Source organism: Cariama cristata, unplaced genomic scaffold (assembly GCF_000690535.1).
Source record: "Cariama cristata isolate BGI_N322 unplaced genomic scaffold, ASM69053v1 scaffold4779, whole genome shotgun sequence".
In the NCBI taxonomy this organism is placed as follows: Eukaryota; Metazoa; Chordata; class Aves; order Cariamiformes; family Cariamidae; genus Cariama; species Cariama cristata.
Genome location: NW_009633877.1, coordinates 4,039 through 20,132, shown reverse-complemented (window position 1 = coordinate 20,132; position 16,094 = coordinate 4,039). Strand labels below are relative to the sequence as shown.

At 43.7% G+C, this 16,094-nt stretch overlaps 1 protein-coding gene across 1 annotated transcript; it reads left to right on the top strand.

The window, feature by feature from the left end:
- Nucleotides 1-856: 856 nt before the first annotated feature.
- WBSCR16 (Williams-Beuren syndrome chromosome region 16) lies at nt 857-15,341 on the top strand (the record flags this gene model as incomplete). Its single annotated transcript, XM_009706917.1, has 10 exons — nt 857-986; nt 3,509-3,637; nt 4,516-4,582; nt 5,717-5,768; nt 8,141-8,225; nt 9,260-9,441; nt 10,909-10,993; nt 12,060-12,233; nt 13,532-13,617; nt 15,264-15,341. Coding segments are annotated over 10 exons (1,068 nt in total), but the record flags the coding sequence as incomplete, so codon positions are not given.
- Between the last annotated feature and the right edge of the window lie 753 nt (nt 15,342-16,094).

The window sequence follows — 16,094 nt, the reverse complement described above, 5'->3', positions numbered from 1 at the left end:
CGGGGGTGTTGGCTCTGTTTTATCCCAGTAGGGTGACCTTAATGTTGGTCCTCAGACACCGGTGCACCTCTGTCCGTGCCAGTTAATCTTGGTAGCTTTATTCTCTCAGCTTTAGAAAATGAGAAGTAACCTGATTTAAAGACTTCGCCGTGATTTTTTTTTTTTTTAAAATAATAGTAGTATTAATCAGGTTGATTTTTGATATAACTATAGTATCATACAATTTGGAAAAGATATATCTACATTCTTTTGTCAGAGGCATAAGGGAACAAGAGTGTGAACAACATTTATCAGAGAAAATGATAAAGAGAAAAAGCCTCGTTTTCAGTGGCTTTCATGGCTGCCATCGCCTTGATGAAGTTGGAAGCTTGTGTTGAAAATCAGTCATGTTCCTTTGTGTGCATGTTCCAATCATTATGCTCTGCTGTCCAGTTCAAAGAAGGTCAGAGCTGTTATACTGGGCTTTTTTTAGCAAAAGGAGTAAAACAGGGGAATGTTATTCTCTTAATGCCTCTTTGTGTTGTTTTTTTTTTTAAGCTGCTGCTGCTGCAGGTCAGCAAATAGGTCTTTCTGTTGCGTTTGAATGGGTTCAAAATAATGCAAAAATAAAGAAGTTACGCACATGAAAACAAAACTCTAAGGCAGTAATGCTGGACTTGAGTGTGCACCTCTGTGCTTATCACTGAAGAGTGTTTCTGATCGTTTTTGCAAATACCATACCTACCATGAATTTGGGCCATATTTAGACATAGTTTAACGAAAGATGAATGCTGGCGAACAAATAGCATGGGGTGAAACTTGGTTTTCTAAGCCATAGTTTGTAACTGAATGATGTGGTGTTTCTTTGTGTTCAAAGATATCCTCTGCTGCCTGCGGTTATGGATTCACGCTGTTGTCCTCTAATACCACAGACATCACCAAGGTGTGGGGCATGGGCCTGAACAAGGATTCCCAGCTTGGATTCCAGAGAAGCATAAGAGATCGAAGTAAGGATTGAAGTGTTTTAAAGACTTACAGGGTGGCACTACAGGATACACCTGATGTGGGAAACTTTGTGTTAGAAGGCATGAAAAATGTTCAGGAGGCTTTCATGGAGAGTGCGGGGCTGTGCTGTTTTTTTTTTTTTTAGAAGAGGTCTTTTTCTCAAACTTGGCTGTATTTTTGTGTGCTTTGTAATTGGTCAAGGTATGCAGCCATTCTATGCACTGCACTTACATTCTTACCTGTATGTAACTACAATCTAAGTAACTATTCTGCAGAAGTGTGTGTGTGTTGGTTAAGATGTTGCTTTGAATCTCTATAGTTTGATAGTAGACAGTGTCATGGACTAGTTAATAAAATGATTTTAGCAAAATGGTTCGCTCGCTTCTCTTGCCTTTGCACTTCTAATTTAATTTCCTTTCCCACAGAGATCTTTTTATAGTCAGCTTTTTGTGAAGCTGTAGGGGTGTTTTATTTTAATACCAAATTACATCTTGAAGGAAAAACATGTTATTCAGTCATTCTGTCTTATACCGGGCTCTCAAACGCATTTAAGGTCATGATTTCTGTGCAGAACATTGCCACCTTCCGCCTGAGACAGATACGAAAAAGCCAAACTTACTTCCCTTATAGAATAGCTGTCTCTAACTGTTTGAAAACATTCCTCCACAAACAATTGGGGAAAACCATGTTAAAAGCAGTTTTTCTCTTTATAGTGTGTAAGAGCGTAATCCATTAAGGTATGGTACAACTGATACAGGCAAAAGATTAAACTTTGTGGAGAAGCAAAAGAAAAGTTTACAGTGCTGTTGCAGTTTTGCGTTGCTGCTAGCATACTGTGTAGATTTCCAAGAGCGTGTGCACACAGCAAGTGTGTGTGCCTTAAGCAGCAGCTGCAAAATGTCTGCCGAAGCCTCCGCTCACTTCTGCTTTTAAAGGTTTCAGCTCTTACTCTTAGTTCTGTACGTGCTGATGTCTCAGGAGTTTTTTATAATTTTCTTGGTTTTCGTCTGACTGCAGATTATTTTTGCCAGAGAATCCAGAAATAGGTTAAATAGTTTTGCAGTTCAAGCCTTTCTAAGTAAGAGAGCATTTGGTATTTGGTGGGATCTGTTCAAAGTGCAGTGCAGATCAGTGGGATTGCTACTGCTCCATATTTAACTTTCCACAGACAAGCTTCCTCTTGGATGTGCTGCTCGTTACTCAGTTTTACAAACTTACTTTGATACTTGCTAGTTCCAACACTGTGTCCCTGTAGATGCTTCGTTTCCAGGGGAATTGGCAGCCGCCTGACTTCTAGATGGTTGTATTTCATGCTCTAACTTCAGCTGTTTCTAAGCTAAACTACTAATATTTTATTCTCACCCTCCTCCTCTTTAGCCACCGCATTGCCTCTTTTCTCCAAAATCCCTCAGATATCAGTGATGATTACCACAGATCCCAGTAGTTTGTGTCACTCTGCTGGAAGGAACAGAGAGAGAGAAAAAGGTTTTTTGCTTTGTGACTTCCACGTCTCTTTAGATACATACAAACTTTGCTGCCTTTCAGTTCCTGCTGTATTGCATGGCAGGCTCCCTCCATTTGCAAACAGCCAGTTGTAATACCTGTCCTCACATCAACTAGTGTCTTACTGTAAAAGGGGATGTGTAGATTTTCTGGTTTTTTTTGTTTTTTTTTTTTTTAATTGAAGGCAGTGAGAGCTAGTTAAAGCACTGCTACATGTGAGCAGAATACTGCTTTGGGTCCTCTGGGATTTGATTTCACTTGTTACAGTGGCTTTCTTTGATAGCAAAGCTTTTTATCTCCCCATAAGCTTTTCCCTGGTACTGATTTATGTTTTGCTGTTCTTTTTTTCCTTTTTTTTTGCCCCAGTTGACTGTAACTGATTACATATTCTTCAAGTTACTAAATCTTCTTTTTCTACTACAGCCTGTCATTTTCTTTCATAAACGTTAGATCTCTTATCCCCTGCGGAGCCAGGCTAGCTAATGGTTCTTGCATTCCTTTTTTCTGAAAGGCCTTTAATCTACTGTTCTTTAAATATGAAGCCCTAAGATTTTTTTTTTTGTTCACCTTTCGTATTGTCTTTTTGTGATTGCTGCTATTGTACCTTGTTTGCGATAGCCCCAGTTGCACAGAGTACTTAGTTTGTGCTTGGTGTTAAGCTCTCTAGTAATCCAGCACTGTTCACCAAAGTGGTTGAACATATGGCTGAAAGCCTCAGTTTCTCAGTTCTGGCCACCTGAAGCCTTAATAACATTCAGGCTCTAGGTGTGGTGGATTTTTGATTAGGCAGTGATTATTGGCTTCAACCATCCCTGTGGCTTTTCACTTCTTCCCCCCGGCCCTGATGAAACCCAGTCAGCCTTTTGCTTTGGTTACTGTCTGGGCTTTCTAAAATATATCTGCTTTTGTAACAAAATAGAAGTCAGTGTGTGTGTGTGTGTGTGCACAACAGGATTGGCAAATATATGATGAATTTGCTTTGTGGAAGCTACTGACTTTTAAAATTTCTCTCTTTCTTAAGCTAAGGGCTATGAATATGTCTTGGAACCATCTCCAATTCCATTACCACTAGAGAAGCCCCAGCAGACTCGAGTCTTGCAGGTGTCCTGTGGGAGAGCCCATTCCCTGATCCTGACGGATAGCGAAGGAGGTATAGTATTGCTTGTGCTGGTGACGGGGGATGCCTGACTATGCTTTTATGAAAAGCTCCAGGAAGGATTGTCTTCTGTCCTTTAGAACTAGAGCGCTGATGGGCTGTCTGCACTGCAGATGTGAGGCAGGTAGCTGTTGGCCTTTGTGGGATTGTTTCTGGGACGGAGAGCCCTCAGCTGATAATCGTTCATTGAACTCTGCTTGGCTCAAGCTGTAAATACGTTGGAAGCTTTTTCACTACAACTCTTGCAAAATATGATTAGTTTATGTAGCCTCGGGCCTCGTTGCAGTGTAGCCTGTTTGTCTTGTTCAGTGAGATGTGTTTTTGAATTCAGTTTTGGATGGCTATGCCAATACTCCTGCGTTACTTTCCACCTGAAGCCCCAGAGTGCTACATTTATAAAAGCAATTCATTAATAGGCTTTTATACAGAAGATCCTGTTTGTGAATTGGCTCTCCATGTCTCTGGGAATTCTCTGGTGCAGTGGCTTCAGTGCGGTGCTGAGCAATCCAGTGCTGCTTATCAGTGGGTGAGCTGGTTGGTGGTTGATTTAACGCTCCTGTGGGAGCACTGATCTATTTCTGAGTCTCCTTGGCAACGGCAGGATGAACTAGGCAATTACTGAAAAACAGCCAATGAGATCCAGGTACCGCTATTGTGCCTGCAACAGTATCGCCAGGATATTGTTGACAAAAATGGATTCAGTCACTTGAATTTAAGTGGACTTGGTTTGAAGAAAGATTATGCCAATTTTTACAGTACTGTGTTCCCCCTTTCATATTGAGGACTGTATGAAAGTATTTTGTGTACCTGAAAAGAGGCCTTCAGGGGATTGGACAGTAATAAAACTAGTGCATTTTGTCATTGTTTTTCAGTTTTCACAATGGGGAACAATTCTTATGGACAGTGTGGCCGGAAGGTTGTTGAAGATGAAACTTACAGGTGAGAATCCGAAGATCCTGAACTTCCTTAATGTGAAAAACATAACTGCATGAAAACACCCCTACAGAAAACCCTGGAGGTGGGAAAAATGTAGTAGTATAAGGATGCCGTCTGAGAACAGGCTTTTATGCTGCAGGCATCAAATAAATGGCCTGGCTTTAAACCCAGGCTGGGCACTAGCACTCTTCTGACCACACTCACAGAAGACAGAAAGATGCCAGCATGTGACAGTGTTTGTGAGGCATAGTGAGAAAACCTAACCCTCATAAATTGCTTGAGGTAATTGGTGTTAGTAGTCAGTCGTTCTGCCTTTAGCCTCTCGGAGTGCAAGTGCTATTTCTGAGGGTGTTAGAAATGCCATTTAATGATGACAGAGGCGTCCTTTTGTTGAATCTCTGTGCTGTAAGTGCCTTTGAATCTCTAGTGATTTTCCTTTACAGGGTTTTTGTGGGCCACACAAAGCTCAAAATGCTCTGTAAGAGAGCAGTGATGAAAATGGGTAGTAGGAATACGTTGAAAGTTACCGATTCCCTGGCAGGGCCTGGAAGAGATCTTGCACGTTGCTCTTTCTGTGATCCACAAGACTTAGCATGAAGAGTTTAGGAAAATAGCTGTAATTTAGCCAGCTTTTTTTCGGCTTGATACTGTAAGTTAATCATTGCATTGTTCTGAATTCCTGTTTTCGTGAAAGAACGATGTGGATTATGGATTTTCTGAAAGAATGATGTGGGTTATTGATGCTACACTGTTTGTGCTCTGGGATATCTGGTTAATCTCTAGTTAAGTGTAGTGTTTATATAGGTGCTGCAGTATCATCTAGTGTCTGTGCTCACTCTAGACTAGGGAACATGTTTGAGGATTGCTCTCACCCCAGTTCCCATGAGAGGTTATATTTAAAAAGTGACAGTTCTTAACCTCTTAAAGAAGAGAATGCGAAATTACTTTCCTTCTTTGTGCAGTAATTTTACAGTGGAACTATGCTCTTTGAATATATGAGAGAATATGCGAAAGAATCTTCTAATAGGAAAGTGGCTTTTAGTAAAGGCAGGTCTACCTTCACGTTTTTTGGTTGCAGACTTCTGAAATCCTCTGTGTTGCCTTTTCTCTTCTCGGTGGTTGTTTGGTGGTGTCCAGTGAAAGCCATCTGATTCATCAGCTGAAGGAGTTTGACAGCAGAGTTGTCCAGGTAAGAGGATCATCTGAACTGAATTCTGAAAGTGGATTGAAAACTGCCTGAACAGCCGAGCTCAGAGGGTGGTAATCATTGGCACGAAGACTAGTTGAATGCCAGTAACTAGGGCTGTAGCCAGGGGTCAGTACTGGGTCTGGTCCTGTTTAATGTTTTCACTAATGATCTGGATGATGGGGCAGAGTGTACCCTCAGCAAGTTTGCAGATGACATAAAACTGGGAGGAGTGGCTGATACAGCAGAAGGTGGTGCTGCCATCCAAAGGGTGGTGCTGCCATCCAAAGGCTGGAGAAACGGGCTGATGTGAACCTCATGACGTTCAGCAAGGGGAAGGGCGAAGTCCTGCACCTGGGGAGGAACAGCCCTAGACACCGCTACATGCTGGGGCACGACCGGCTGGGAAACAGCTCTGCAGAAAAGGCCCTGAGGGTCCTGGTGGACACCAAGTTGACCGTGAGCCAGCAGTGTACCCTTGCTGTAGAGAAGACAAATGGTATCCCGGGCTGCATTAGGAGGAATGTTGCCAGCATGTCAAGGGAGATGGTCCTTCCCTTCTACTCAGCACTGGTGAGGCCACACTCGAGAGTACTGTGTCCACTTCTGGGCTCCCCAGTACAAGAGAGACATGGACATACTAGAGAGAGTCCAAGAAAGGGCCATTAGGGTGATGAAGGGACAGGAGCATCTCTTCTGTGAGGAAACGCTGAAAGAGCTGGGACTGTTTAGTCTGGAAAAGAGAAGACTGGGGGTGTGTGTTGACAAAGTGTATAAATACCTGAAGGGAGGGTGCAAAGAGGATGGGACCAGGCTCTTTTCAGTGGTGCCCAGTGACAGGACAAGAGGCAGTGAGCACAAACTGAAACACAGGAGGTTCCCTCTGAACATCAGGAAACATTTTTTTACTGTGACTGAGAACTGACGCAGGTTGCCCAGAGAGGTTGTGGAGTCTTTCTCCTTGGAGATAGTCAAAAGCCATCTGGATGTGGTCCTGGACAACTGGCTGTAGGTGGCCCTGCTTGAGTAGGGGGGTTGGACCAGATGACTTTCTGAGGTTCCTTCCAAACTCAACCAGTCTGTGATTCAGTAATGAAAAAAAAAATAAAAATCAGTATGCAAATCATTCAGTTGAAGCTCTTCGAAATGGTGAGGTGATCTACTATATGGTTGCTTATAAAAAGCGCGAAGTGGCATTTTGCTCCATGCCTCTGCAGAGCAGTTGTAACTGGCAGAGCAGGGTCTGAACTTACTGAAGAATTTGATGGGAATGCCAATGCAGCGTTTTTTTGCTTGACTGCCAGGTAACACCTGCACGGCAGGGAGGTCGTTCTGACACCTCATCTCTTCCTGTCCTGATTTCTTCCTCTTGTTCCCCTTTGTCACTTTTATATCACTTGGGAACAGTTTTATTTTGTCTTCCTCATTTCAAAAGTCAGCTGTGAGACCATCCAGTTAGACTAGCCAGCATTTCCCTAGGGCAGGTTTCTAGGAGAGCAAGAGGCTGCAGAGCCGCATAAATGCCCCGGAGTCTGCACATGGCTGCAATATTTCTGGGCACAGGAGCAGTTCGCTGGTATGTTTATACCAGTACTCTGTGGGCAAACACTATTCCTGTTCCATCCAGCATCCTAGAAAGCAAGGGTCATTGATTTAGGTCCACGTGATGAGTGTGTGCGATGGTACATCCTAATGATGTTTTGTATTAGGCTTGTAAACTTCTGTTTGGATTTTTCACGATTTTATTTTTTTCAAGGGGGTTGAATAATTGGTGCCTATTTGTACTTTGACAGCAGTTATGTGCTGAATATTCTTGGTAGTCACTCTCTGAACTTGTGGATTAAATCCCTTTAATCTTTGGCTAATTTTTAGTGTCTGCTTTTGAAGATCTTGGCTTTAATTCATGCCAAGCCTGTGGCAGACATGATTGCTAGTTCAGCATAAATGTCAGTTTGAGAACAGATGTGTTCCTAGAGCGCTTACATGGCAAGGAATCAATAGCAGTTTGTAGCTGGCATTGAGAGCCATGTGGAAGCACTCTGGGAAGGGAGATCTCTTATTTACTCTTTGCTGTTTTGTTGTGTTGTACTGCTGAATCAAGCTTTCTGTTAACTAGGCCTTGTTTTGGATCTAAGAACGAATCAACTGCAGGATCACTTTCTCCAAAGAAAATGTTGCTGTTTTCCATGCTGTATCGTGCTGTTCTTAGCCTTCCCTGTCTGTAGAGCCATTTGATCAGGAGAGAAAGGTCAAAATCTGAGCTGATGGGCATTGTAGATATTCATTGCTCAATTTGTCTGCCAGTGATGCTTCGTTAAATCGATTCTGAACACGTGACCTTTCCTGACCAGCTCTGACTTTCTGTTTGTGTGCAGGTTGTGTGTGGGCAGGACCACAGTCTGTTTAGAACCAAGAAAGGTGCGGTCTATGCATGTGGATGGGGAGCTGATGGACAAACAGGTAGGAGCTCAGCTCAGCTTGTATTCCAGGGAATTGGTGAATATAGCAAGCTATCCTACTTCAGAGCTTGTGATGTATATTTGTTGTGCATGTGTGGACAGAAAGGGGCTGGTATGTTTCCAGCTGCGTGCAGATGTTCTCAATACTCTTGTGTAACCAAACTGCAACAAACCAGTTCATTGTTAGAGGAGGTTTAGGATGCCACGCTGGCAATCTAAGCATGCAATCTCAGGAGAATGTGTCTACTGTTAAAGTTTGCGAGGGGATGTGGAAGTGGTAGGGGAAGGTTAGCTCCCTGGTTCTGTGCAGGCTTTGCCTTCACATTTCTCGTTTCAGGGTCTGTTTTGCTTCTTACTCCTTTTGAACTGACAGAGACTTTTGGCAACCACTGCTGTCTTAGCATGGGATCTTTGGCCAGGCCCTTTTTCTAGTGGCTTCTGCTGTCAAAGAACTTCCTCACAGTCCTTCCTACTGTTTAGTCCTGCTGCTGCTCCTGAAGCTGGATTCTTCCCATGATTCTCTTTTGCGGACATATTGTAGCCCATCTTGTTTCTGTCATCTACATTCTGACCTCTTTTCCAGGCAGCTCTTTGTCATGTAAAGTCTTTGCCTCCCAGCCTCTTTTGCCACTTCACCTGCTGTTGTCTAAACTGATTGCAGTGTGCTGTCACTCATGGCTGTCCTTGCAAAAGAGGGTATGCAGCCAGTTTGTGAAACTTCACCTCTGTCGGGATCCTGCCTAGCTTGGTTACTGCTCTCTCGGACACTTTGGTCCATGCAGATAGGAGAGATGAGGCTGTTTCCCAGATGTGAATGTATGAAGTTGTTTTGTACTCTAGAGAGGTAACTCTGGCTAGTAGAACTGGTGTACATGGCTGCTTGTCCATTGAAGTCAGTAGTTAAGAGACGTGGACAGAAAGATTTCTTTTGGAGGAAGGGTGATTGGGTTATAACATGACAAAATGGTCCTATGCAGGCATTAAAAGTATGTCTGGGAAAAGTTCTTCATCATCTCTCTACTTTTTTCATTTCAGGTCTGGGACACTACAACATCACCAGTGTTCCTACTAAGCTACGTGGTGACATTGCTGGAGTAAACATTATCCAGGTCTCTTCCTATGGGGACTGCTGTCTGGCTGTTTCAGATGAAGGAGATGTCTTTGGTTGGGGAAATTCAGAATACTTGCAGTTGGCATCTGTCACAGAAACCACGCAGGTCAGTTGGCCTGGGGGGGTGTTTTCACATGTTTCAGTTGAGCTGCTGCGCACAGAGTTAAAAATCGCACACTTCTCCCTGCTCTGGGTTCCTTTGACAGCAGTATAAATCAATATAAACTAACACCACTAGCAGATTGGTTTTACCTGTGCTTACAAAACTAATCTGTCTGAAATGTTTGTATAGCTTTAGGGCAGTATGTTTCCTAGCTATCGATAGGAAAGGCTTGTGTCACCTCACCCCAGTTTGTTAGTCTGTTATAAAGGAACACTATGCCCCATATTCTCCTTTCCTCATCCTATGGACTTCGCACCAAATTGAGATCCAGCTTGAGTGCTTGTGCTGGTTCAGGACAGGAATTAGTCTTTTGGCTGGCTAATCTAGAATTTCGAGCGCTGGTCCAGGTGACCCTTGCAAGTCCCTTCCAATCAACCCTTATGTTGGTGAATTTTTCAGGAACAACCTTAGTAGATTTATAGCTGAGTCATAAACAAATCCCGGTATCTCACAGATAAAAGTTTTTTGGAATGAACTTATGTGGGGCAAAAATAGAGTGCTGACTTGACACTAAGCATTGTAGTACTGAGGTAACTAGGCAGATGGTCTCCTCTTACAATTAGTGTAGGAAATAGTCAGGGAATTAATACTCGAGCTGTTCTTGACAGAAGGCTAACAGCAGACAATTGCATCAGTATGGCTTTAGTAAAATATGTACCTTTGTTTCCTGATGTATCCTTAATGTAGGGCTAATTACTGAGACCTGTAAGGCCTGAAGAGAACGACCAGGTTAAGTGGGGTAGTAGTTTCCTGGCTGGGTGCTCAGTGGAGGTCGGAGGGGTCTGAAATAGATGAATGGCATGTTTGCCGAAGCGGGAGTTTTGGGTGCAATATAGATAAAGTCCGAGTTGTGGAATAGCAGAGCTGGATATTATCTGTGAAATCCAAGGTCACCATTTACATGTGTCAAGCCATGTAGGTTTGTGCTGTGTTGAACTGTGTCAAATAAGAGTGATTTTCTTCGAGTGAATTTTCCCTAGTATGTTCAAAAATGCCACCACAGACCAAACTTTAGTGATCTTGTCCACTGCAAAAACTTGCAAATGTGCTCACCTATTGACTTTCCAATTGTGTTTGACTTAGAGAACCAAACTTGTGTTCGACTTAGAGAGTTTGACTTAGAGAGCGGGATATAAGCAGACGTTAAGCATTCCCAGTTTCGTTGCCATGCATGTAAGCTTTCCAGTGGGTAACTTTTTCCACTTTGTCCGTGCTCTCAGCCCTAATAAATTTCATGTAGCTTTTTTAATCTTGGGACTTGCATTCATTCTTGTATTCAGGCAATAAAGGTTGTCTGTATTAGGAATTCAGTGTATGTAAGCTCTAACCAGAGCTAGAGAACAAGTTAAAAATTTGTGTCTAGTTTGCAGTTTACCTTGTCTCTAACAACTCTCTTGCAATCTCACACAGGTGAATGTTCCCAGACATTTGCCATTCAAAATTGGAAAGATAAAGGAGGCTGCGTGTGGAGGGACTGGCAATATTGTGCTAACGGGTGAGTTTGCTTTTATAGTCATCCTCTAGTGCAAGGCCATGCAGTAGGTGGATTGTAACATGGAGCAAGCATCTTGTTTACTGGAAACAGGAAGGTGCTGTCTGTTACGAGGAAAGCTGGGAGACTGAGAAACCTGTGATTTAAGAATGTACTAGGGGAGTTATTTTCACTAGCTGCAGAGCATTGCTTCCAAATGTGCTGTTGTGAGCACTTGTGCAAACTGGAACAAGAGCATGGTTGCTGCTTGTGGTTCTGCTCTCGTTTGCTGATCAGACAGGCCACGTGTGGCCTGTAATGAAGATGGATATAGGGAGGAAGTAAGGCAACACTTGAGAGAAAAAAGAACCCTTCAGACTCGATATAAATCTGGCCTGTAAATAAATCTTGATAAACTAGACTGGTAAGTAGAGAGCCCTGAGAACAGTGAAACTCTGCAGCAGGCTCCTTAGTGAACAATGCTTTGGATTGCTAGTGGCCAGGGGAGCACAGCTCAGAAGTCCCTGAGTAAAGGATGAGGGAGATGATTGTACTCCTTTTATGAAGGATCATCTCAAGGAAGATGTTCATATATATATGATGTGGTGGTTGTGATGATGAGACATTTGAGCTTCTAGCATGAAGGGAGCAGAGCTAGCAGACGTAGCAACTTACTCTGTCTTAAGCTGTCCAACTGCTGCCTTTCCCAGGCACCCAGTTTAAGGCAGAATGCCAGGTGGAGCAACGAGCCTACTGCTGGTTTGGCCATGCCTCAAAGGGAATAGTGATGATAATAAAACACTCAACCTCTGTCCCATCAGTCAGTACGCTGAAGTATTTTATCCAGCCCACACTGTTGGCATTATTTCTCTATGAAAGTTTTGCCTGTGAAGCTTGATCTGCTTGCACAGCTTAGGAAAAAATTAAGGCATTTGGATGGGAATGCATTGTTTGCAAATTTTAAATAATCAAAAGGTGCTAGACTGCTCTGTGAGAAAGGAAAATATCCCTTTGGATCTGATTAACTTTTGGTCATGGTGTGAATTTCGCAAGCGCAGGCTTTCTTACAGAATGTGTTCTTATAATACAGAAGAAGGAAATGTTTTTGTCTGGGGATATGGAATTCTTGGGAAAGGACCAAACCTCACAGAGACAGCAGTGCCAGAGATGATCCCACCCAGCCTTTTTGGCTGGTCAGACTTCAATCCGGACATCCGTGTTGCTCACGTTCGCTGTGGACTCAGCCAGTTTGCGGCACTTACAAGTAAGTTTCTAGTCCTACTGTCATGGAGAAGTCACATTGCTGTATTATTGGCAGTTAAAAGAAAAACAAAATAACCACCCATCTTTCTTTAAACTTTTAAAGCATACTGGAATGCAACAGGAGGGGCGGGCAGCACACTTACAGGTGTCAGCAGGGTTTCTAACATAGGTACTGCACTAACTTATGCTTTAATTAAGAAAGTGTTATTCTTCTAAAGCAAACAAAAAAATTCAAACAGGAAACAAATCAATTGCACTGTGAATTTACATGATAAATGAACAGGCTAAAACTGAGTCTAAATTGGAACTAGACATCAGGGTTTCTTCTGACCAACTGAGTTAGCGATCTGAGGTGGGAAGACCTACACATTTAACACGCAAAGAGGAGTAAGATACTCTGGTATGTACATCCTCTACTTGATACCAGCCTTTAAAGGACGTTTTGACTTTGAACATCATTTAAAAACGTGCAGCAGAGGGCAGCAGCACAGAAATCCCATGTGCTTGGTAGCGAAAGGAATAGTTTACTGATGAAGAGTGCCAGGTGCCAAGGTGCTTGGCCCTTCTTGGGGTAGTGGTATGCATGACACTATCCATCTGGTTACAGGGTGCTTGTACCTGGTCTCCCCCTGGTATTCAGGAAGCATTAGAAACTGTGTTCCGATTAAATTGTATGGGTGTTATAGATCATGGTTTGGTTGTCTCTGCTGTGGGGCTGATCTGAACGCTTCTGAGATCTGCATGTTCTGCTGAGGAGCTTAAAACTCTCCAAGTCTGTTGAACTCAGTGTGAACACAAGTTTTTTTCTTTTCCCCAGTTGTCATTAGAAGGTCACTTCTTGTCAGGCAGCTGAATAACCAGTCCCCAGGTGATGGCTTGGGACAGATTTCACTGCCTTGCGTCCCCAGTTTGCTGTGCTGATAGCTGATGTGGGTCAGCTGTAACTGTCTAACTTTCAGCACAAATGATTCCCTTCACCACAAATGATTTCCTGGAATCTCTTCTGCTGCACTCTTTCTTCAAATAAAATTCCAAAGCAAGAGCTGTAAGAGGGGGAAGCAAAGACTTGTGCCCAGAACTTGCTGCTTGTCCTGCTCATTAGTCATCATTTTCCCCAAGCACAAGTACATTTATTGTACTTGGAACTAAACTTGATGGCTTTCATACTGCATGTGTAACCCTTTGTACTCCCAGAAGCACTGTAGCCACGCTTGTCAGGTTCACAAATAGAATTCTTCCTTTTTTAATGACTCTGCCCTCTTTTATTATTTTTATTCTTTTTTTTTTTCCCCTGTATAGACAGAGGAGAACTGTTTGTGTGGGGCAAGAATCTAAGAGGGTGCCTGGGAACTGGAAGAATGGAAGACCAGTATTTCCCATGGAGGGTAAGGATGGTAGTATTAAGTCCAAGAGTATATTCTTTAGGTAATCTTTGTTATCCTGAGGGCAAGAAACATTGTTTGCTGTGTAGTTTTGTTGAGGTTGAGTAGTTTTGAAAGAAATGGAAGCCTAAGATGAGTGTAGAACTGCTTTGTCTTCCAGAGAGGTCCTTGCATAGCCCGCTTAGGGACAGAGGTATTCAGCAAATTTTTTTTTCAGTCTGCTATTTCAGTATTGATTTCAGATCCCAAGGCAACATCTAGTGCTGTGCCATCACATCTGAACAGTTCTTATCTCCCAGCTGTCCACAGTCTTCTACCTGCTACCCCTTGCTGCCTTTTCCCTCCCCTTCTAACCTGCACTTCCACTGTTGTACGTGCTGCAAAGAAAACCCACCGGTATTGATCATCTGTAACCCAAAAGACTTGCATTACATGTCTAAACTAAGTAAATGTTTTGATCGTGGTGGTCAGATTACAGTGGCGGCAGGTCCACATAGCAGTGGGCTTTCTTCCCCTGCTCCTCTTCCAATTCAAGCAGCTATGGCAGTGGGTCACCGGACTGACTCTGTAGTTAGAGTAGGAGATCCTTAGCCACTGAACTGTTTTCATAGCTGTTTCACAATGCTTCCAGTTCCACTCCCTTCTCTCAGATGGCTGTGAGCGCCAGATTCTGTGGGTGTAGAAGAGTCTTTGGCTCTGGAGTTCAGCACTCAGCCTAACAGATGTTTGCAGTTTCCATGAAGGCCAAGTAGGAGAGGAAGGGGCAATCAGTTGGACCACCCTAGAGTGCCTTTCTGTGTGTCTGAACTTTCAGTAGATGTGTTTCTTTAGCATGTTTTCTCCTCCTTTTAAAAATGAACAAAAAAAAGACCAACTCTGGAGCATTTGCCTAAAGTCACACTCTGTGGCTGTGTGAAGTTTCAGTTCACCAAGCGTGGCACGTCCAGGTTTCTCTAAGTGTGGACATGGAGGGTGATGCTCCCTCAAACGGCCGACTCCTGTCTGACACTACTACAGCAATGCACCACAGCAGGGGCAGACACCAGGATACTTGCCTGTGGCCTCCTGCCCTAGAGCTAGGCATCTCATCCCTTAGCTCTAAGGAAAAACTTGGGTTTGTAGCCTCTGCTGTCCTGGAGTTTGAAGTCAGCTTTTACGTGAAAGAGCTATAACTACAGCAGTGAGTGAGCTGGGTCTGCTTAGCATCAAAGCAAAAACTGCCTTAGGCTGAGTTGAGCTTTTGCCTCGTTCCAGTCCTTGCTGATGAGAGAAGAAACAGATCCTTGTGCTTGGGCAGATCCTCCTCCTGCTGTCTGGATTACGCTCTGTTCGGTCATGCTGTTTCTGCTCCTGAGCAGATGGGCTGAGGCTATGGTCTCCTCACTGTCTGCCAGTGAGCCCTCTCTTTCTGTCCTTCCAAAGGTTTATGTGCTTGTGTGAAGGGAGAAGGGGAATATTTCACAGCTGAATGCACAAGCGTGTCTGGCGCTGAATCTTGCTCTCTCTGGGTTTTCAAGATGGCACTTTCATTGGTACAAGGCCCTATGAAACCAACTGACATGTTAAACAGAAGGAGGATAAGAAGTAAGAAAATATCAGGTGCAAAATACCAACTGGAGAAATAATCTGCTCTTGTGTGTCTGATCCAGGTGACTGTACCCGGTGAGGTGGTGGATGTTGCGTGTGGAGTTGATCATATGGTAAGCATGGTTAAGTCGTTTACCTAGTAATATTGCTGGGCCTCAGCACTATGCTAAGAAGATGGAGGGACTTGATGACGAGCTTCTTGGAAAGGAAGACTCATTCCGTGAAGCCAAGCAAGAAGTGACTGTGAGCAGAGAGCCATAGCAGTGCCTGGGTGTTGTCATCTCTGCGTAGTTGAAACACTCCGGCTGAGGAGAGTGGATATGCAAGGAGTGCTCTGGCTGGTTCATGATGAGCTCCCAAAGAGTCGGAGGCCCAGCCCACAGCTGGTGAGTCCCTCTGTGCCTAAGGATGACGAGTATCTCCTTCAGGGAAGAGTGGCATGAGACGAAATCTGTAGCACAGGACATTCGTTTATGGATGCTTTCCCTGTCACTAGCTCTGGGGTGTCGATGTTGGGCTGAACCAAGGTATTTCTCAAGGGAAGGGTTTGTTTGCCTTTTTTTAATAACTATTTTTTATGTGGGAGAAAAGTCCTGCTGGCTGTTGGAGTTCGGCACAGCTGTCCTTGGTGTCTGCCACCAACTTCACTCTGCCGAGGCTGCTGTTCGGTGCAGAAGCTGGATGCACAGCCAGCGGCCTGTGGGCAGTGCTGTGCTCTTATCTCAGGCTGTTGCGGGCTTTCCGTGTGGACTCTAAAGACTGAACACCCAAGGAACATGTTTGTTAAACTGGAAAAGTGAGAACTTGTTTGCAGAGGGGAAGTACTGTTAAATAAGACAGCATGGAAAGATAAATCATAGGCTGCCTGCGCTGCCGTCGCTGTGGAAGGACAG